A 21,793-nucleotide genomic window follows, 5' to 3' on the forward strand; every position below is an offset into this window, starting at 1 on the left:
TCTGCCTTCAGCTGGAACAGAGTCAAACTGCACCTTGGTCTAATAAGAGAGGAGAAGCTCACTGCACAAGCACATGGAGCTGTGGTTGTGTGGGATCTTCAGGGAGCTTCAATCCACCACAGCCCTGACCTGCACCGCAGCCTAAATGAGGTGGAGGCCTCAGGTCGTGGTCCTGTTCTCCTTCTCTCCTGGGCTAGCACTAGCTTTTGCACAGCTGCGTGACAGCTGGATTGGGAACCGCTGTACCTGGGTCAGTTTTGGACAAAACTGGTTTCCTTAGCTGGCTCTTGGGGAATGAGAACACGGGGAAGGGGCTGTTGCCGTCAGTAGCAACGGGGATGGATAGCATAGATCCACGGGGAGTACAGATCCATAGCATAGCATGGGTTTCAGCAGCCATGTGGACACAAACCTCACATCTCTGAGAATCCCATCTCTGAGCTCTGTGGTGGGCTGCTAACCCCTGGGGAGGGCTGAGCCGCGGAAGAAGCAAGCTGCCGGGCTGGCAGGCGCAGCGGGCAGGGCTGCCCTCCCCACCGCTCTGCGGGCCGGCTCCTGCGCCCTGCCTGCGGAGCTGCCGTGCCTCCCCCGGGACCTCGGCTCCTCGCAACCCTCCGGGATGCCAACAGCCCTCCCGCCTGCCCCGGGCGGCTGGCAGAGCATCAGAGCACAGGCAGCAAGGCCTGGGCCTGGCAGGTGTTTGCTCCGGCTCTGGGTGGGCGAGATGGGATTGTGCTGGGTACTCTGTAGGACCTGCCTGTAGTGGAGAGGACATGGACTGCGGGCATTCATTTTTGAATAAGGGTTTTATTTTTTTATTTCTATTTTGCTTAAAACAAGGGCTGGCTCACGAGCACAGGGGTACTGGGGAGTAGGGAGGAGAGATCTGAGGAGGCTCGGGCTTTGCGAGGTCAGACAAGGGGACAAGCAAGGTTTCCTTGCTGCAAGCAAAGAGACACCAAGTGCTTGGTGAGTGGAGGATCTGCTGGACTCACAACAAACTGTGTCATGCAGGTAGGTGTAAAAATACACTTAGCCCAGTGGGGTTTTACTTCTGGGCTTTTGATGATGAAAACAAAGCTGTGTGCACAGTGCCAGGAGCAGGCAAATGGACAAACATGATAAATAGTAACAAAGGACAACTAGCTGTGTGCATATAAATTGGGTTGGAGTTGGCAGTAGCAATTCCTCACCATGCTGAATGATTATGTCTCAATGTGCTGTGACAATAAGATTTATATCAGACACTATGTGGACAGGCACTTTCTTGATGAATGAGACTGGCAAAGAGTCAAAAGGCAAAGTATAGAAATAAATGATAAACTTGCAATCAGACAAAGCTTGTTGTAAATATCTGTGCTGAAACAGATTGATTATTTTAATAGGCAAAAAGAAGCCCTGAAATTTGCAGATGCAGAATTTTTTAGGCCAATAAAGTGTAAAGTATGTTTTCATGAATTCCGAATTAGTTGAAAGCCAGGTCATCTGCAGCAATGTGATAGATAAAATAGATGTTGACATATGTAAGGTAGTACATATTGAAAGACACAACCTGAACTGCTCACTGTCATGGCTGGGCTCTTGGGGAAAGAAAGACCTGAGAGTTGCTGTGAAGGGCTGGTAGATCAATTGACATAAAACAAACAAAATGCTGTAAGTAACAAAGACTGGGGCTGGAAAAATAGCAAATGATAATGCAATAGACTAGTATTATTATGCCTTTTAGTAGTACAGCCTGATCTAGAATATGCCTATCTTATGTCTTGCCACCTCAGAAAAGACATAGCAGAAATAAAGTTTGGTGACAGAAGTAAATGAGATGCTAAGATTTCTCATTATTCAGGACTGAAAAGACTGGCTTTGTTTAGAAGGGGAGACCTGGATGGTGGTAAATCTTGTTTAGATGGAGAAACTTAGAAAGTGGTAAGTCTTGTGGGAGCTATGAAGCTCCCTTTGACTCCTTTGAAATCATCTACGGGCAAGCCAGTTAACCAACACCGCACAGGTCATGGGCAGTGTGGGACACAAATGATCACAAATTCTAGAGATGGGTGAGACATCTCTGTTCTGTGCCACAGGGCACAATGGCCTTCACCTGAGGACCCCCTGGGGATGTGGAGGTTCACTTTGATTCATGAGGCTTTTCTAGTTTCTTCCCCCTAGCTGTCGCTTTTAAGAGTAGAGCTGGGTTTCCCTGTTCTTGTCTCAGACCTTGTCTGTGGTGGGTCTGCCAGTGGCTGCTGACAACCATCATAACTGACTCACAACTGTGGATGTTGTGACACCCAAAATCCAGCCCAGGACACATCTGACCCAAGGCTAGCAGAGCACAGAAGGTGATCCCACTCCCAAGGGCCCATGTCAACTCCTTGTCCATCAGGACTGCAATATTTGCCAATCTAATCCTACTGATGTACCTAAATCTAATTTAATTGCCTAATATTGCTCAATCCTCCCTGAGAAAGTAAACAAGTATAACAGACCACCAACTGTTTTTAGTCAGGTAGCGACATGAAATGTCTACTATGAACAAGTTGACTTACCCATCAATGCAGCAGCTGAAATGGTGTCAGAATTCAAACAAATAAACTAACTTTGCAGCTCTGTACAAAGAAACCGGACTGTTGTAAGAGTGCCCTTTGTGTGGGAAAGAAGGTGTCAGAAGAGTAGGGACAACTTCCCAGTGTGCTATGTGTTGCTCTCATAAGAGGTTAAAAATCCCATCTCAGGAGAAATTCAGTAAAAGATCGGCAGCAATCAGGAGCTCTGGCTGAAATTTTGTTTCCAGACTTCCCTGCTGGCCCGCAAATTCCTTCTTGTACAGATGGGTAGCCTTAATCCAGGCTCTCCCTACGCCTGCTGAAGCTTTATATGCAATGCCTGATGCACAGACCTTGTGCTGGCTGCTGGCACAGAAATGAATTTTGCCTTACACAACCAGTTCACAGGATAATGATCTGCATATATGTGTTTTTTTTTAATTAAACCTACCTTTGTGGATTTCCAGGCTCTCCATCTTCATTCTAATCTTCTCTCATTTTCTTTAGTGCAAGTGGGTGTTTTGATCATTTACTTCAATCTCAATTCACCCAGGCACCTTAGCTTCTCTTTCTAAAAGATTTACTCCTTTCCCTCACTTGTCTTCTGCTTATTGGTCCCTGACTAAATTCAGGAAAGCAAGATACCAGATCCGGTGATATAATATTGTAACAGTATAATTCTAATAACATTTTATTATAAAATTAAATATAAACTATGAATTATTTTAAACCCATAAATGGAATATAAAATCTATTTTCATGACAAAAACTGTAATAGAAAATTGTGTTATGTGATGCTACAGCTTGAGCAATTTGAAGTTGAAAGTGATGCTTAGAAAATGAGATATAGACTTCCTAGTTGACCTTTAAAAAAATAAATGCTATTGGAATGGGCTAGTAGCCACCAACACAGCAAATACTCTGGGCTAGATATAATGTTTCTAAAATAATGTCAGATTATGTTAAATTTGTAAAGTCTTATAGCAATAAAACCATAATTTGTATGTGACTTCACATGCTTTTATGCTACAGGCCAGTAAGAGTTTCCCAAGTTTTAAAAACAAGAGTTAAATATTTAAAATTTTGGATTTAAACTCAAGATTTAAATGTAAAGTTTTAACAGTTTGGCATTTATGACAATATCAACTAATAAAACACACCACATTGCCTTCAAGGATATCATATATATGGAACTGACCTTTTTGAGAGGGAAATTTTTTTCATTAAATCACTAAAATGGGACAAACTGTCAGAAGCAGTCAGAAAAGAGTGACAAACCAGCCAGGAGGCAGATGCAGGGCCTGCAGAAGAAGGAGCATTGCAACTGGAGTCACACTGGAGAAGAAAAGACAGTTTAAAAAACAGTGCTCCAAACACTCAAAATGGAAGTAAAACACAAATTGCTACAAACAGCAGCTATAAAGTTACCTACATCCCACAAACTGTGAGGTCCCAAATTTTAAGCTCTATGAGCAGTTTCCCTGGCACAGTGAAGCCCTCCTGGTAGGCATCTACCTTGAACCAGGAAAACCATCCTCCCTTCTGCCAGCCCTGGGAATTGCTCTTCTCTCAGTCTTTGGTCAATGTAAGATCCTAGACAGGATGCTGCCTGCACAGCTTATTATTAAAAGGACTAGTTAGTGTTTAATGCCTCTGATTTAAGTTCTTAAATCTCATGGTGGAAACCTGCCTGTCTTTTGGGCAGACAGTGGAAGCCACGCCAGTATCTACAGCACCTACTGAAACCTGGATTTGGTTACTGTGATGGGGTAAAACCTCTGATGAAACTCCAAGTTAATTTACATGGAGAAAATGTTCCTCAGTGGCTAGGGACTGTTCAGCCTCACCATCATCTTTAAGCCCCAGAGTTATTAAATCTACTCAGACTTGTGCAAAGCTTTATGACACTGTCCCGCACGACCTCCTTGTCTCTAAACTGGAGAGACACGGATTTAATGGATGGACCACTTGGTGGATAAGGAATTGGCTGAATGGTTGCACTCAGAGTTGTGGTCAACAGCTCGATGTCCAAGTGGAGAGCAGTGACGAGTGGCATTCCTCAGGGGTCTGTGTTGGGACTGGTGCTGTTTAACATCTTTGTTGGTGACATGGGCAGTGGGACTGAGTGCACCCTCAGCAAGTTTGCCGATGACACCAAATTGTGTGATGCGGTCGATGTGCTGGAGGGAAGGGATGCCATCCAGAGGGACCTGGACAGGCTTGAGAGGTGGGCCTGTGCAAACCTCATGAAGTTAAACAAGGTCAAGTGCAAGGTCCTGCACATGGGTCAAGGCAATCCCATGCATAAATACAGGCTGGGTGATGAGTGGATTGAGAGCAGCCCCGAGGAGAAAGATTTGGGGGTGTTGGTTGACGAGAAGCTCAATATGACCCAGCAACATGCACTTGCAGCCCAGAAAGCCAACCATATCCTGGGCTGCATCAAGAGAAGTGTGGCCAGCAGGTTGAGGGAGATGATCCTCCCCCTCTACTCTGCTCTTATGAGAACCCACCTGCAGTGCTGTGTCCAGCTCTTGGGGCCCCCAGTGTAAGAAAGACATGGACATACTTCAGTGGGTCCAGAGGAGGCCACGGAGATGCTCAGGGGGCTGGAACATCTCCCCTGTGAGGACAGGCTGAGAGAGTTGGGGTTGTTCAGCCTGGAGAAGAGAAGGCTCTGGGGAGACATTATTGTGACCTTCCAGTACTTAAAGGGGGTTACAGGAAAGGTGGGGAGGGACTCTTTATCAGGGAGTATAGGGATAGGAAAAGGGGTAACAGTTTTAAACTGAAAGAGGGTAGATTTAGATTAGATATAAGGAAGAAGCTCTTCACTGCAAGGGTGGTGGGGCACTGGCCCAGGGTGCCCAGAGCAGCTGTGGCTGCCCCCTCCCTGGAAGGGTTCAAGGCCAGGCTGGACGGGGCTGGGAGCAACCTGGTCTGGTGGAATGTGTCCCTGCCCATGGCAGGGGGGTTGGAGCTAGGTGATCTTTAAGGTCCCTTCCAACCCAAACTGTTCTATGATTAATACACATATATTCTGGTATCACCTTGCAGCCTTACCTATGTTTGACACTGTAAAAGACATGGTGAGGTCAGGTCCTTATCCACACGATTTTACAACCTAAACAGATTGCAAGTGACAATGCAGGAGGGGACATGCAGGGAGAGGCGAAGTCACTTACCCTGTCTTGCATAGCAGATGTCTCCAGGAGTCAAGAACATCTCTCATGTTCCCAAGTCTGCTGCTCTGTTTCTGAGCCTTTATTTATTTTCTCTGGAGGCAACTTACCTTTCTCTTTTTTCATTCAATCCTACTGTTTAATTTCTATTGACAGGTATCTTATAAATCTAAATTGGGTTAGTTATGAACTCTTGAAGAGAGCATGTGGATTACTTAAGTGAGGTTCAGGGATTTTTAAATGACAAGAGTTAAAAAACCTGGTAATTAAAGTCTGAGTTTAGACTGCCTTGCTCTGTGGATTGAATTCGGTAATTTACCGAATTTAGATAGCAACACCCTCAGTGATCTCTCACTTTTAAGTTAATTGTTTTAGTGATCAAAACATAAATATGTTAAAAACATATTAATGAAAATACATGGCTAGACCGAAAGTCAGAGTTTCTTGAAATTATTGGGAGTCTTTCCATTGCTTTAAATGGACTAATATCACACTGAAGGGATACTCCAAATTACAGCCAGAGGGAAAACACTGAGCCCAGCAACACATACACACAAGAAAGCTAAAGCTTTATATTTTCTACCTGAAATCTTGCTAATTTAAAATCACAGATTGTAACGAGACAATGTTGGCAGAGTGGAATCCTCAAACTGCTGGCATTAAAACCCTTCTTTGGCAGACCCTGACAGGGGCAGCTGCTTAAGCTGCTAAAATCAAGAAGGTATTTTCCTGGAAGCAGGATATCTCTCCTCTTCCTTCCCTAACACTTGGGAAATAACCCAAAGATTTTACTGCAATTCTTACTTTGATAAGTGAAAAATCAGAATATTTTACTTGAGGAGAGACATCATGATTAGATAACTCGTGAGTTTTTGAGACAAATCTGCTTTTTATGCATTACAGTGTTTATTTGTATGTATTTTTTTCTAACATTAAACTAAAAAAACCTCATGTTTCTTTCACCTACTGGGTAACTTTATAAATCTTTACTGACTTATTAAACAATAATCTTTAACTGGGTTATCATTTTGACACAGAGCTGATGCTTTTGTTATATCTATCCTAGTGAACAGAAATGGCTGTAAGACAGTGTAAGAAGATGCTTAGACATCTGAATTGTTGAATTTAGTGAAAAAGGACCGAGTTTTAAAAACTTAATTTCTGTGTAAGCCTGGGATGGACTCTTCAGCATTCAGTATTATGTGCTGTAACATTGTTGTAATATTTAAGGTCGATTAAGATAATATATTCTACAAAATTATTCATCAATCTCTCCCTCCTCCACATCTATTCAAAGCCCTTTTGTAATAAGGATACTAAGTAACACAGCAGGGCAACACATGTGTGCCAACTGCTAGGACAATGCACTTTAAAATCAAGTTTCTGAGTGTGATGCCACCCGCTCTCCCTCCCCCCAGTTATACAAAGATGTACTCAAGTATAGGATGATTCTGCTATTTTGCATCTAATTAAATTTCTTTTCATATGTTCAATGAATTAGTCCCATAACAGATCTGGGCATGGGTTGACGCCATGGAGTTTTCCCTACTTTGCTGTGTCTCTCTTTATAAAGCCTGGTCATGCTTTTGATATATTCCCTGGTTTAACTGTTACATTCAGCACAAGCCACATGCTCTCCCTGCAATTTTCAGGACTTGCTCCACCACCATAACCTCTCTGTGAAAAACAGTGAAGGCCGAAGACTCCAACTGGATGGCCAGCAGTGGAGAAAAACAGACTCATGTTTCATCTTCAGGATGAGTTACACTTAAAACCAAGCAAATTCCTTCCTTCCTCTTGGGTATTTCCATTATGCAGATAGAAAAAGTAGCTATTGCTACTGATAAGGGAAAACTTGCAATTACTCTGCTAATATTCAACGTGAACTCTGTCAAGGATACAGCATGGAATGCACTGCTAGTTCAGTTATCTTCCACAACACAAAACCAGGCTCCAGGTACATACTGATCATAAGAACATATGGTAGAGATGTGGCCAGATTTAATTTGCTTGTTACTGATCTTCCCATGGCAGTTGCTAAGGAGAGATATGGCAGAATGCATGGACATGCATATATACACCCTCCCTTTATTTTTTCTTAGAAAGGTTAAGACAACACGAAAAGCCATCAACTTTCTCTCTAAAATCTTAGCTGAGATTACAGCTACGGCAGACATATTTCTGAGGCAAGAATTAATTATTTATGTAATGGACAGGCCTGGGAAAGAGGCTTTAAAAGCCTTTAAGGCCTCTGAGGCTAAATCATAAGAAGACAAAATCTGTACTTGCTTCAGTCCAGCTTTCACAGGGTTGAAGCAGAAGACTGCTAAAATTCACCAAAGGGGAAGAAAGTAAAAATTACTGTAGATGCACTAACTGTGTGTATCAGGAAGTGAAAGAAAAAGAACCACCCATGGTAAACGTTTAACTGTTGGAACTGGCTTTGTAATTTTTGTGTAGCATTAGAAAAGATACACTCTAATTTAAGCTTTTGCACTCATACCTCATGGTATGCACACAAGGCACAATCATTCAGTTACTTCTGCCCTGCTTCTCTATGATATATTTCCTGTTGTGCAGATGTTTTAATTTACATGCAACTATGTGACATAATATGCTGCAGTCTGTTTGGTAAGAATTATGGGTATCTCTTAGCTCATTAAAAGTAGTGAAGAAACTAGTCTGAGAAACAGGTTTATTAAAATTGAATATCCTCTACATAAAGAAAGCAGACTTTTTGTGGTGTCTGCTTTAGCTCATACTCTGTCAATTTAGTTTATAAAACCAGATGACTCTTACTCAAAGTCAGTCAAGAAATTTAATTTTCCTATAGTTTTCACAAATCCTCTTCTACCAAATTTTTTAAAGCCTGAAATTGAGTTCTAACTGCCTTCATTAAAGCTGTTGAGAACTAATTGCAGTGGAAGAGAATGGAACCAAAACTGTTTGCATCTAATATTTCAATCTAGATTTGCAAAAAATGTGAGCTTTGGCAGCATCTCCAAGTATTTACATAAATAATAGCACTCTGAAATAATTTCCTTACAGAAAAGAATAAAAATGGAACAAATATGGAAGTTAGCCTGTGCATTAACTTTTCCTAATGACTCTAGTATCCAGTTCTTGAAGTATACACTCCAGTTCAATGCTGCTCAGGCTGTAACGTCTCACCTTCCATGTTGTCCTTTCAAACTCAACTGAGTAACACAGCTAAGGAAGTTTCTGAAGTAGGTAGCGATATTTTCACTTAGAGGCTAGTGGCACAGCATCTTTCTTGACCCAAATCAAAGAAAAAGAAAACCAGTGCTAAAACACATGGAAGAATTCAGTTTTGGTGATGAGATTAAAAACGTTCCTCTGATTTTAAATAGTTGCACCTGTGGGTTGCATGGCAGTAGCCAGGATTGTCTAAACTAGGTTACCATTTCCATGCAATAATCTTACCACTCTGAGACACTGAATAACCTAGTGTACTTTTATTAAGTAAATGGAAGCAGAGATTAATGAACATTTATTGGACTTGAAATCACAGGCATCAGTCAGACTGAGAGACAGCATACTGATAAGATCAAGTTTTCTTTAAAAATCTATGAGCCCCTGTACAAAAATAAAGTATAAAAGGGGCAAACAGAAATACTTGTTTCTTCCCAATCCCAGGGCTGCTTTTGAGGTCACATTCAGCATAAATTTAGAGAAGTCCAAGAGGCACTCTGAATTATGCAGTGATTTTATTGAAAAAATATTTAAAAATTGTAACATTAGCTCTGCACCTGTATGAGTCTTCCCTATGCAAGTGAAGATTCCGGCTGAATTTATGGCAGCCTTTTGCCCTCTACGTACCACACAAATAACAGAGACGCATCAGGAGGGTTTGGGCAGGGCAGGAGAGGTGTGGATAGGGTGGACTGAGGAGTTCTGGGCTTGCTCTGCGCTTCCTGGGACTGGGACCGTGCTGAAACTGGTTCACGGAGCTCACTGGGCTTCGTGCTTCAGCTGTATGAAAGCCTAATGGGGTTCTAAGTTAATCTTTTGTTACTGAAGATTCCTACAAGGAAAACAGTCTGTGGTAGAGAGGAACCAGGAGATCATGCTAACTGATGTGCTTTACAGTTTTTGTCTCTTGATAAAAGGCTATGCAGTGAGAATAAAAGAAACAAAGCTCTCCAAGTTAGTCTTTCTACTGTGTGATATTAACTGAATGGTAGCTCCATTTAAGAGGAGAGAAGCGTATTAATTACATTAAATCACTACTTCTAGTCATCTACATAAGGCAGAAGCACCCTCATGGGCCTTATGAGTTTTCTTTCCTTACAGGTTGGTTACACAGAAGCTCCAAGAAATTCACATTAACAGAATCAAAAATGTGTAGTCAAAACATTTATGGTGAACTGTACTTGAATTATCAAAATTACTTTACCTGCTTAAGGTCATAAACACTTGAGATGATGAAACTGTCACTGAAGTCAGATACCAGTGCTCACCAGAGAAGTTTGTATTTCTAACACTCAGAAACACTCCACTGCTTCATTTTCAGTAGGTCTTCCCATCTTTGTGCTTTACTGGAAAAAGAGGTAGGTTTGAGAGTGAATGAACTCATCACTTTGATGAGCTCAGCTAGTGTGCAGTACAACCACTGCAGCAACAGCTGATCTAGAGGAACACCCGCTGAGGTTCAGCCAGAACTAAAACGACACTGCACGACTATTTGAAACATTACCTCTTACTAAATATTTCACCGTTTGCACCTATTCCCTTTTACAGGGGCGAAACTCAGAACAGATGAACAGCTGCTACTACTCCAATAGGTTCCCTCTTACTTGCTGGCTTGCTTATGCGAGGCCCACACAGGTAGTTTCTCATCGGTTAGCTTCCAGCACTCCACAAACTACAAACTCCAGGGACTCTGTTACGGTACTGTGCCACGGAACTGTGATTCCAGCCGTAGCGTGAGTGGGTTCAGCAGGTGGGGTAAAGCGACGGATCAAGTCCCTTCTGTGCTGCAGGCTGTGCTGTGAATGTTGCAAAAATAAACACCTTAACTGACCTGGCTGGCTGGGATGGCCTAACTGGACCTAGCCTAAGGAATTTATAAGAATAAAGATTTGACCACCTTGACCTGCAGTAGGAGTAGGCAGGAGGAAGTGAGCAACCTATGCACTCTATGAAAATTACCCCAGGATGAAAGTTCAACTGTGAGAACCTTTTCTGACTACACCTGCAGTGGTCTCAAACAACTGGAACAGCCCATAGATCAATTACATCCGGTAGTTCAACTCTGAGGATAAACCCTTTGAGAACACTGCATCATTTGAACATAAACATGACACTTCACACTATACAACAGCACACAGCCAACCAAGCTTTGGAGAGAAATCATTTAAGAGGTGGCAATGCTTGCTTCTGTTAACCATTTTCAGAAAAGAATACAAACCATCTGGGCCAGTGAGAGGAAAAAGAAGAGAAACAAACACCAGGTCAGCATGTAGTTAAATTTTCTTACTTTGCTCTGCTCTAATTCTATATTTGTTGAGCCTGTGCTCGCACAGGCAGAGCAGAGCCCCTGGAACAGACTCCAGGCCTTGCCCCTACAAGGGCCTTCGGTTAACAGACCTTTTCTCACTGCACGAGTCACTGATTTGTTCTTGAAACTCCCTGTGATGAAATGAAGGACCCAAAAGCATTTAATTGTTGAACACATAAAAGGAAGTATATTTAAAATAAAAAAAATTGGTCAGACTGTAGAGTCAATTACCATTTTAAAGGAATTTACAGGGCTGTTGTAGATGAGTCTTTTGGAATAGTCAGTTTATCGCAATGCCTAAACTGGTTTCTTCTTTGCACAGTATTTTCTTTTAAAATGTGTGCATTTTTAAACAATTACATACATATTAAAAATCAGCATTTCTTTGCTTAAACTTAATTAAAACGTTAATACTCTCAGACAACACAGATCTGAAATGGTGAAACCAGTATTTGCCCCCTCCCACCTTACAACAAATTAAATTGAGACAAAATTACAAACACAGTTCACTACATGATTATTATTAATAAAAATCGGTTTGTTTGTGTTTTTTTTTTTTTTTTTATAAAGTTGCCCAAAATGCAAGGGATGTGCATAGGTTTACAACTTAGTCAGAATAATATTTTTACTTTATTCCCTTGGGTACGTGTTCCCATGAACGGAATGTACTTTGCTGTAGATTACAGGTTTTATCAACACAGATACACCAACGGCATGAACGCTTGCGACTGTCCACATGCATTAAGAGTCAAGACCCAATTTCAAATTTCTAAAAGTTTTACAGAGTTCTTCAAAGAGACAGTATCACATTATCTGGATGTTACACAAAGTACTTAAAAATACTATCCTAGGAAAAAAAAAAAAGCAAAAAAAGGCCTTTAAAATTTATGAATTTGTTTCGTAACCACTAGACTAATTACTTCAAATAAATAAAGGAAAGCAAAGTATTCCAATCCATAGAATCAGACTCTAAAAAGAATGTAGTGTTCCACCCCCAAGTTAAGGTAACAGAATCATATTATTATTACTATTAAAATAGATTATAGAAAGCAGCATCTATTTTGTGCAGTTTTTAGGGGCCCTTGAAATAAAAAGCTATGATTTCCAAAAATATAACATTCCAAAGGACTGAATAATACATATATTTAAAGATACATTTTATTAAAGTTTAGGAGAAATGATTAAAAAAAAGATACTGTCTCTTTAAATTAGCATTTAATTTTTTTTCCCCCTCCTCCTATCTATTCGGACATGACAATAATTATATTTTAGGTCACACTACATCTAGGTAGTCTCTAGGGGCCAAGACCTGTTGACACAAGGTCAATAACGAAGAGGTTTTCCATGTATGAGGTGGTTCCCAGTAATGACAGATTTTTTTTTTTTTTTTTCCCCCCCCCCCTCCAATTCTGTTGTGACTGGTCTAGTAGACCCAGGAGACCGGGACCCACTGTGAGGCTGTACACACAAGCTCGATGGCTTCCTCCAGGTGCCTGATAGTTTCATCAATTTCATTGTTGATAATTGTTAGGTCAAAGTAGTGTGCATATGTTCGCTGTAAGATTTCAGACTCCTTCTGCAGGCGCTGAAGAGATTCATCCTGTTTGGCAGTCAGAAAAGAAAATGGGAGAGACAAGTTGGATCCTTTCATACTCTTTTACAACAGCTTCCTAACTGTTGCTTACAGAGAAGGAAACAGGGAAAAAAAGTCCTAGGGAGGCCTATGTGGTTTACATCCCCCACCTAAATCTATGGAAATAGTACGGGAGAAATAGCACAATTTCTCTCTTGAAGCTGACATTCAAACGGCACTCAGTTATTGACATTACTTGAGACAAAACACAAGTCTAGTTAAAAAAGCAAAGCAGAGGATGGAAGCTTAGAAAAGCAGCAGAGACATGAGCAACGGAGACCATATATGAATAAAATGTACCAAGTGCACAGCTATGAGCTATTGGGCCTATGTCCAGGGAAGAACATGAGAAACAGGAGAGGGTATATTGTCAAGTGTCAGCTGTTCCCAGTTTTGGTAATGTTTTCTGTTCAGCATCAGTCTTCTCGGTCTACTTCCTTTAATAATCATTTACTGACACAGAAGTTCTCACTCCGCATTCCCCTGTGGTTCCTATTGCAGACCGTGCCATTTCCAGCACCTCTTCCTGTGACATCCTGAAGATAAACCATGCCGCCTGCGCTCAAGAGAGGCCAGTGACAGCAGACTGGTGTTCTGCGTGCCCGTGTGCCAGCAGTGTCCCTACAGAAACACGCGCCTCCCACCGTCTGGCTGTGCTACCGGGCTCTGGGCAGCCACCAACGCTGCAGCGATGGGCTCTGTGGGTGAGGTCTGCCCTTCTGAGAGAGCGCGATTGCAAAAGGCTTCTCTCTAGGGCTCTGCAGCAATTTTAAGTTTGAATTCTCGTCCTCCAAATCCCCTTAGAAACTAAAAAAAAAAATATAATTTGCTGCTTCCAGGAACCTTGAAATAGCCACAGGAAAGTAATGAAGTCCTTTCCGCCCCAGAGGTTTGGAGTGAATATGGGGCAAAATGAACAGTATAGACTCCTGCTGCTCTGTAGTATCTATAGTGTCACCTTAATCAATCAACTGGGATACAATTTATTCTAACAGAGGCTGAGGCTGCAGGAAGTACAGACACAGTGCCTATAGTTGTTTTCACAAGAAATTATACTGGGAATGGAATTTTATCCAGCTAATAACAGACTCCCCCCTTCCATTTTTTTCTGTTTAAATTTCCCAAGTATTTGTAGTTACAGTGACAAATGGGTGTGAAACAGCGGCTTTCAGGTCCTCTGAAGGGAACAACCTGCGCTGAGACAGTTCTCCTTCCCTGTAAGTATGAAACCAGTCACTTTTGGAGCAGAAGTTCAGTACCAAAGTTACAGTTCTGCTTCTCTCCTGAAGCTGCAGCCTCAAATGAGCGAGGGGATGTCACCTTCACCTGACAATCACTACAAATTTCATTCCAAGTCAGACAAATACTCCTCACATGTCCTTCTGTACAAGGGATGCTCCTTGTACAGACCATTATGCATTGCCAGTGATGACTGGAACTTCTGTAGAAAATACCAGTGCATGCAAATTTAATTTACGCTATTAACAAATTGGACAATATGAATTGATACTAATCTTAAATATTTTTGTGGAACCCTTCATATGGCCCAGTGTCTTTAAACCAAAAGCCTAGTTAGGTAAACTGCCAACTTCTCCTAGATTCCAAGAGAGACATCAATTTATATCAGCAGAGGATCTAAACCTTTCTTCTTAAATTAATCTACAAAGGAAAAAAAAATAGATCATAGTTGTCAAGAAGAATATTTTCAGTGCTTTAAACATATCTAGCTAAGATGAATTTTATATTTAAAGCCAGTCTTAGCAAAATAAAATTGCACCTCTAAAAGAGTTTTAATCTCATGGCACAAGGCTAACAGTACCTGAAAAATACCCATGAAGCCTTAGAACTGTTAAGTCACATGTAGCTTTTTAACAGGTATTTGGATTTCCCATCAGTGTCATCTTTACTTACAAGTACGAGAATTAACTTTTCTCACTAAAGCATCTATCTTACTGTGACTGACAATAAAAATCTGAACAATTTATAGCTATTTCATCTTACAAAAAAAGAATTGATACGGAGAGAAGAATGAATTTTAATATTTATCTTGCACACATAGATGTCACAAATCTAAGAGTTTCGAAAATTAATTAAATTTTAATATTTTTCTGAATTAGCTTCTCCTAGATTCAACTTTACTGGGATCCAAGTGGATTGTGTTTTGGAATATCTAAACTTCCTAGCCTGTTGGAAATATAAAACATTACTTCTTTCATATACTTTTAAAAGCAGTAGTAAGTTTGGGATAGGCCATTGCAGCAGTTTTCAAATAGGTTCAAATTTTCTCAAATTTTGCAAAAAGAAAAAAGATTACAGTTCTTGATTTTTGTTTTATTCTGGGACCAAATTTCATCTTTGTTTGTGATAGAGTATCTATTTGTACATTCAAAACCATGTCAGACTTGGGTGTTTTCTCTGTGTCTGTAAGTGTTAAATACCAAAATTAATCTTTAAAGCTGACACTTCCTCAAAACTTTTGCTGTAGCAAGTTTCTTTCAATTTCTCTAAAATTTCTTAATTAAATTTTGAATAGTGAACATCCCAGATTACTCTCCAAGAAGAATATTCTCCAACAGTTTTGCTCTCAATAGTGTCAAGAAGATATTTATCAAAATGTCCAGATAGCTGCAGACAGACAAACAAATGGCCACAGGTACAGTAGTTTCACATTTGGGAGCAGAATATCTGTTTTTTCTTATTCCTTCAGCTCTAATGCAATAGGCATTTTATGTGCGTCTAGTTGGACTGTGTCCATTACTGGAAAAGACTTTTCTTTCCCATCACTAGAATTCAGTTCACTTTCCTAATCTCTTCTCACCATAGCTGGGACAGAAAAGAGTGAAACATGGCTTTTATCCATGAAGTCTCTCCCATGTGCATAATGGCCACCACTGATCTCTTCAGTCTCTGAGAGCTGTTTTTTTCTGGTCTTGAAGTACATAGGACAATAGCTGCCACTTGTGACAGTCAAAGCACAGCCTAACAAATTACTAATATTCCCTTCTAAGGCTGTGAACAATGTATAAACACACCATCACGCTTTTGCAAATTTTGCCCCAGTGGAAGGAAATTGTCCGCAATTTAAAGAGCTGGTACACTGCAAACTTCTTAAGAAAAATTGCTTTTATTCTTTGGCTGTAGGAAGGGAGCAAGCATAGCTAAAATTCAGAATAATTGGCTCAATAAAGTTTTAAACATGGCTCGATAAAGATTAAGATCAAAAAAGTGGAGCCTGTCAACTCCTCTTCATTGCTGTCTGGGCAATGGGAGATAGAAAACAGCTGGAGGGAAGAGGATCCAAGTGTTTCCTGGTATGCTCTCTCCTCTCTCTGTTTCAGCACAGCAATAATCTGATTTAAGTTTCCTTTGTGATTAGACAGGTGGGTACACTCTGACAGATTTCCTATATCATTTAAATTGGTCTTGTGCTTTGCAGAGTTGCTCATAGTGCATTGCTATATTCAGTTGGAAAAAATAATATTTTGTGTCTTAACTCTTTCTGTGTGGTCCTTGATTGTTGAGAAATTTTATGTGGTTTATGATAGGCTAAAGTGTCTCAAGACAAGTACTTTTAAGATCAGGTCTCTGAACTGATATTACCACAAAGTTCAGATGTACAGCTGTAAGAGTAGAAATTTTGCTCTCTAGTTTCTTTTGATTAGCATATAATTTTAGCACAGACATCTGAAGTCATTATTACATTAAATTTTTATTCCTGTGTTGAAAGTAATGTTTAATGGGAATAAGCATATCTACATTCTAAAACTACTGAAATAAGCAGGACTACCTTGTCAGCCCCTAGCTGGTACTTACAGGCAATTTTCTGCACCATTTTGGCAGCTATGTACAGTTAGTACGAGTGCAGGAAAATGAAAAGAAAAGCAAAGATGAAATTTAAGAAAACATAAGGGGGAAAAAAGGACAGTCATTTACAGAAGTGTTCCCAAAAAGCATAAGTAAAGTAAACAAAGCAGGATAAGAGGACAAACAGAGAGGGATACTCATTATGCAAATGAACCTTTCAAAAAGATAGCATGAGTGGGAAATATGAAACACACACTCTCCACACCCTTGTTTGCTGCCTTGCAGACTGCTAACACAAAGACACAATTTGCATATCTCCCTTCATGCAGCCCAGTAGACCTTGGAAAACAGGATCCCATATTCCGGTAAAGGTCTGTTGCAATTACCATTTCCTGCCCCTCCCTTTCCTTAAGTTTAATTGATTCATAAGTTAGCATGCTTTGTAAATGTGGCCTCAGTTAAGCAATTCATGTGCCTGAGTGAAACCCTGTGTGCATAGAGACTTTAGTCACAAGATCTTAAAATAAAGACAGAGTCTTACAGCATGAATGCAAATATTTAGAACATAATACTTCTACTAATATTTCTTTGGCATGAACAAATATTTCCTCACCACTACTATAAAAGGTACATTTCTGTCCTGTTCCCAGTGTACCACGGAAAACATTTCCTCCCTCATATGAACTGTCCCAAATGTCCCTGTATTATATCCTACGGGCTGGAAGATTAAAAGTTAAGTACCACTGGCAGATGAGTGGGGCCAAGGATGACTATTTGGGAGCTGAGACACAGGCATGGAGGCAACAAACCCAGGAAATTACATAATTCCACAGGGTACCTGGATGCCTGAGGGCTGCTGTAAGCACAGTGCTTGCCTGACGCATCCTAAGGACAATTCTAATTATTTTTTAAGTGATGCCATGCCATTTACTTTCACAAAAGCAAATTCACTGTAGTATACAAAATTTTGGTATTTTCTCAAGGTCATACTGATTTACAACATATGCCAACACCAGCAGTTAGACAAACTGTCATTTCACTAACATTGCAAATTGTGATGTAACGAGAGATTTTTGTCTGCACACTCGTGACATTTACCAGGTGGGATATGGGTCCGTAAGACACAGTGAAATGACATAACTTACTGCTGTGAAAGTTAAAAGATCCTTTGTCTCCCTCCCATCTCTCTTCCTGGCTACATGCTTTCACTGCTTGTTCTGGCAATGCTGCTTGTCAGAGCCTTTGTGAACTGCTCGAAAACTGACAAAAGTCCAATTTAGAGCTAAAATAGCTCACTAAAGGAGCAGGTAAGTGCCATGGCCAGTGCAGACTGGCAGTGTATGTCCCAGAAGCAAGTTAGAGAGAATCACTCCTTTCAGCAACAGCAAACTAGTAGAATGCCTCAGCTGCCAGTAAAATTGCAGCTTGAAGCCAGTATTTGTCACTCTCCACTTGCTATTTTAATAATCATTCAGGGTATTTGCATTTGAATATTTTTGTCTTATTCCTTATTCTTCCGCAAGCCTCTGCAGTGATGTCATAGTTTCATACTTATGATACTGTAATTACATTTCTATAGAAAGAGGCTGTAGAGACAGGGCTTTTGACTTTATTTTTGCATGATCAAGGAGACATCTAGGAGATTTGGAACAGATTCATGGCTAAATCCAATTGATTAAATACCTTAATATCATGGTTTAAAAAAGGCTGAGCAGATAAAGTGTTTGTATAAATATCATTTGCCATGTTGTGAGCTAAATCCAGAATTGCTTGATATCATCTTTGAAATCAGTAGCAATCTGCAGAGCTGATACTCTATAAAACCTAGAGTAGGAAATTCAGGATGTGGACCTCCATGTATACTTAACAATAATCCACAAGCAATTACCCCTTTGGTCAAAGCTTTCAATTCTCAGAGAACAGTGTTTGAAATTAATAAGCCTATTTCTGATATATGTTTGCTGTATAGAAAAAATACTAAAAGATAAAGGTGGGATGACAGTACAGTCATGCACACCCATTTCTTCAGTTCAGGCCAGCTGTAATCTAGTGCTAGCATTGCAACTCAGAATTGAGTAATTTGTGCTAGTGATTTGTCAAGGACTTGAAAATGGATCTTTTTGCTAGGGCAGGGAATGAAAGAAAAGAACAGGTATTTTTAGAATACATCATGTGGATCCTTCAACTTGACATTCATATTTTGAATTAGAAAAATCAGTTAATGAACAATAAATACACCTCAATCAACTTAATAATGATGCCATACACTGGTCTTTCTGCCTCTCCATTTACAGACAAGGAAACAATTAAAGAGTCTTATCTGCATATTTGAATCTCATCCTTAATTCTGTCTCTGATAGGACATTAGATTGCAACTTGCCATACCTCGTTAATGCCTGGGGTAATTGTAGGTGCAGCAATAAAAACAACAAAAGGAGCAAACTCTGCAGTTCTCAGGACCTTCAATGCCTAGGTGAAAAAAATCAGATACTTTAGAAGAATCTCCCAACAATCAGTGTGAAATAAGTTTAGTCACACAAGCAAAAGATACAAAATCATGACTTACCAACACTGGAATTTGTTTTTAACTGATCTGGAGTCAAGACTTCAGTAATACAGACATTTAACTTTTTGCATTGGTTTACATTTTCGGTGGTCAAACCGTATATTTATCCTTAATTAATGTGAGTTTTCAAGACAATGAAACCAATGACATTTTCAGAGAGGGTCTTCCTATATAGTCTCAAAGAGTGCAGAATTCTGTTTGCATTTTAACTGAATGACTAATACCAGGTAAAAAAATTTAGCTATGCCATAAAAATGGAAAAGAGCTAAGCATATTTTAGAATAAATATTGATTAGAATATATTTTTTTGTCTGACTTTTTCTACCTACCAACACTTTTTTATTATTTTCTGAAACAATTGAAAATGTGATGAGAGGTTTGAAGTTTTTAAAAAGTAAGCATAGTGAAGTTTTAAAAAAGCGAGCATAGAACTATTGCAGTAAATGCAGCACCAGTCCCTTGAACCAAATCTATGCAAAAGAAAAAAGTTCTCATTAAAAAGTTGATTTAGTCATAATTTACTGAGTGACACACAGAGCTGCCATACGTGAAACTTTGGTACAGATCCAAACTAGACTGAAGTGCAGGACAGCAAGTAAACATACCTCAGCTGAACTCAAATGGATGGACAAGATAAAGTAGAGACTACCAAAGGTCAGTCTTTTTTTTGCTTCTTCCACTTCCTGTCTTCTCCAAATTAAGAAAAAAAAAACCCAAACCAAAAAACCCCCAAACAAATAAAAACCTACAATCCATCCTTTTCCCAAGCTAAAGAAGTTTTAATCTCTGCTGCTTGAAACCCACATATATATATATATATATATATGTATGTATCATCTATGTCAACCTCCTCTAAACAAGAGATAAACCCCATATGTGCAAGTCAAAAAACCTCATATAATTAACAGTACCCAAGGGAAAACAGGCAAGTGGTGTAAGATAACTAGGAATAAGTCCACAAACAAGCTGGCCTTAATGGGCTGAGATGGGTGTATGAGGAAGCTGGTTAAGAAAGAGGCTTGTTAGACACATGCTGGAGGAAGTGTAGCAAAGGCTGTTATCACCAAATGTTCTAACAAAGGTTAAAATGGCTTCTGAGAATTGTAATGCTTCTGAATAATGCAAGTTGAAAAGGTTTATCGAGATAGTTTTCTTTTAACAGCTGCTCCATTCGAACTAACTATAAATGCTGCTCTCCCTCAACACTGTTAAATACGGGATTTTATTTTTCAGAACACCACCACTCCAGCACAGTATGTGAACTGTCCTAAATAATTTAGTCAAGTATCTTACTTCTGTTATGAAATTCTTAAAAAATTTGAACCTCTTAAATCCATTCACAAAGAAGAAACAAGACAGCAAATTTAAATAGATAACACTGGCCACAATTTTAATTTGTTTTTCCTCCCATTTCCCTCTATCTGCTAGAATAATATAAACACCCCGTTTGTCCATATTCATGTTGTTCCACTTAAAAAACCATATAAACACATCCTTGTGGATTGAAACTCATGACAACACGGATGTTTCAAAGGAAACATATCAGAATTTTCCAATGAAGATTTTATATAATGAACAAAAAAACTATTAGTGTTTCTTGAGATCCTGATTTTCCTTCCTGCCCTCTTCCTAAAAGCATGATACTACAGCACAGAAAGGAGTTTATAAAGTAATAACACTGATCTAGTCATTGTGCAAACAGGATCAATATCTGTGATTGACCACAAATATTTCTGACAATGCTCAATAGTGATATGGAGCCAAGAGTCAGTTAGGAGCAAGATTACTCTCTAATACAGCATCAAAAAGAAATTTTTGAAAGTAACAAAACATTACTCCTGGCAGGCAATGACAACCACTTGTTTTGATATGTTTCACTGGACATGAGGTTAATATAGTAAGGAGTTACATGGCAAATAGATTTTCAAGCTACAGTGGTTGCACACCAAGCTAAACTATGAATTTGTTTCTGCTGTATGTTCTTCTAACCAGATGATTACCAGAATTCTACTTCACAGATTGATACTTTGGTGTTCCAGGGACTTTTCCACATTATTGTATGCATTACTTATCTATTGTGCAATCAATAAAAAGAAATATATCTCAATAAAATAAGGTTGAAGGATTTGTGATGAGTCCTATTTTCATATACTTCTAATTAGTTACCTGAGGTTCTACATCAAGTATTGCAATTAGTCCCTGCTCATGGATCTTTCGTATTGTTTCCAGTTTTGTCCCATACATCGCATCCTCATGGCTGCCATATTCCAAATATTCATTGTTTGATATATCCTGCATCATTTGGTCATGTGATACAAAGTAGTAATTTTTCCCATTTTCTTCATCTTTCTTTGGAGGTCGCGTTGTGTCTGAAAAGACAAAATATTTTCAGTATAAAAGCAATGTTAAGCTTATGTATGGCTTTTTGTTTGGTTTATCAATACTTATTCACTGAATGATGACCTATCAAATCACATATAGAACAATGAAGACTGAGCTCAAGGTAGGCAGAATGACAGGGGCTGGGAAAAGCAGCAGTCGGGGATG

General features: G+C 39.7%; 1 protein-coding gene across 11 annotated transcripts in view; it reads right to left on the reverse strand.

The window, feature by feature from the left end:
* Positions 1-11,407: 11,407 nt before the first annotated feature.
* Positions 11,408-21,793, reverse strand: part of CASK (calcium/calmodulin dependent serine protein kinase) — a 225,617-nt gene continuing 215,231 nt past the window's right edge. For 6 of the 11 annotated variants that reach the window (XM_042789089.1, XM_042789083.1, XM_042789087.1 and 3 more), the window contains 3 exons: positions 21,413-21,615; positions 19,066-19,149; positions 11,408-12,843 (listed from right to left, as the gene is read on the reverse strand). In XM_042789089.1, coding sequence (XP_042645023.1) covers positions 12,667-12,843; positions 19,066-19,149; positions 21,413-21,615 — 464 coding nt within the window. In that variant the 3' untranslated portion in view covers positions 11,408-12,666. Of the gene's footprint in view, positions 12,844-16,689; positions 16,717-19,065; positions 19,150-21,412; positions 21,616-21,793 lie in introns of all 11 variants that reach the window. The other 5 variants (XM_042789080.1, XM_042789086.1, XM_042789084.1 and 2 more) reach the window with 1 other exon arrangement.

This window comes from Tyto alba, unplaced genomic scaffold (genome assembly GCF_018691265.1).
Source record: "Tyto alba isolate M040663 unplaced genomic scaffold, T.alba_DEE_v4.0 Super-Scaffold_14, whole genome shotgun sequence".
In the NCBI taxonomy this organism is placed as follows: Eukaryota; Metazoa; Chordata; class Aves; order Strigiformes; family Tytonidae; genus Tyto; species Tyto alba.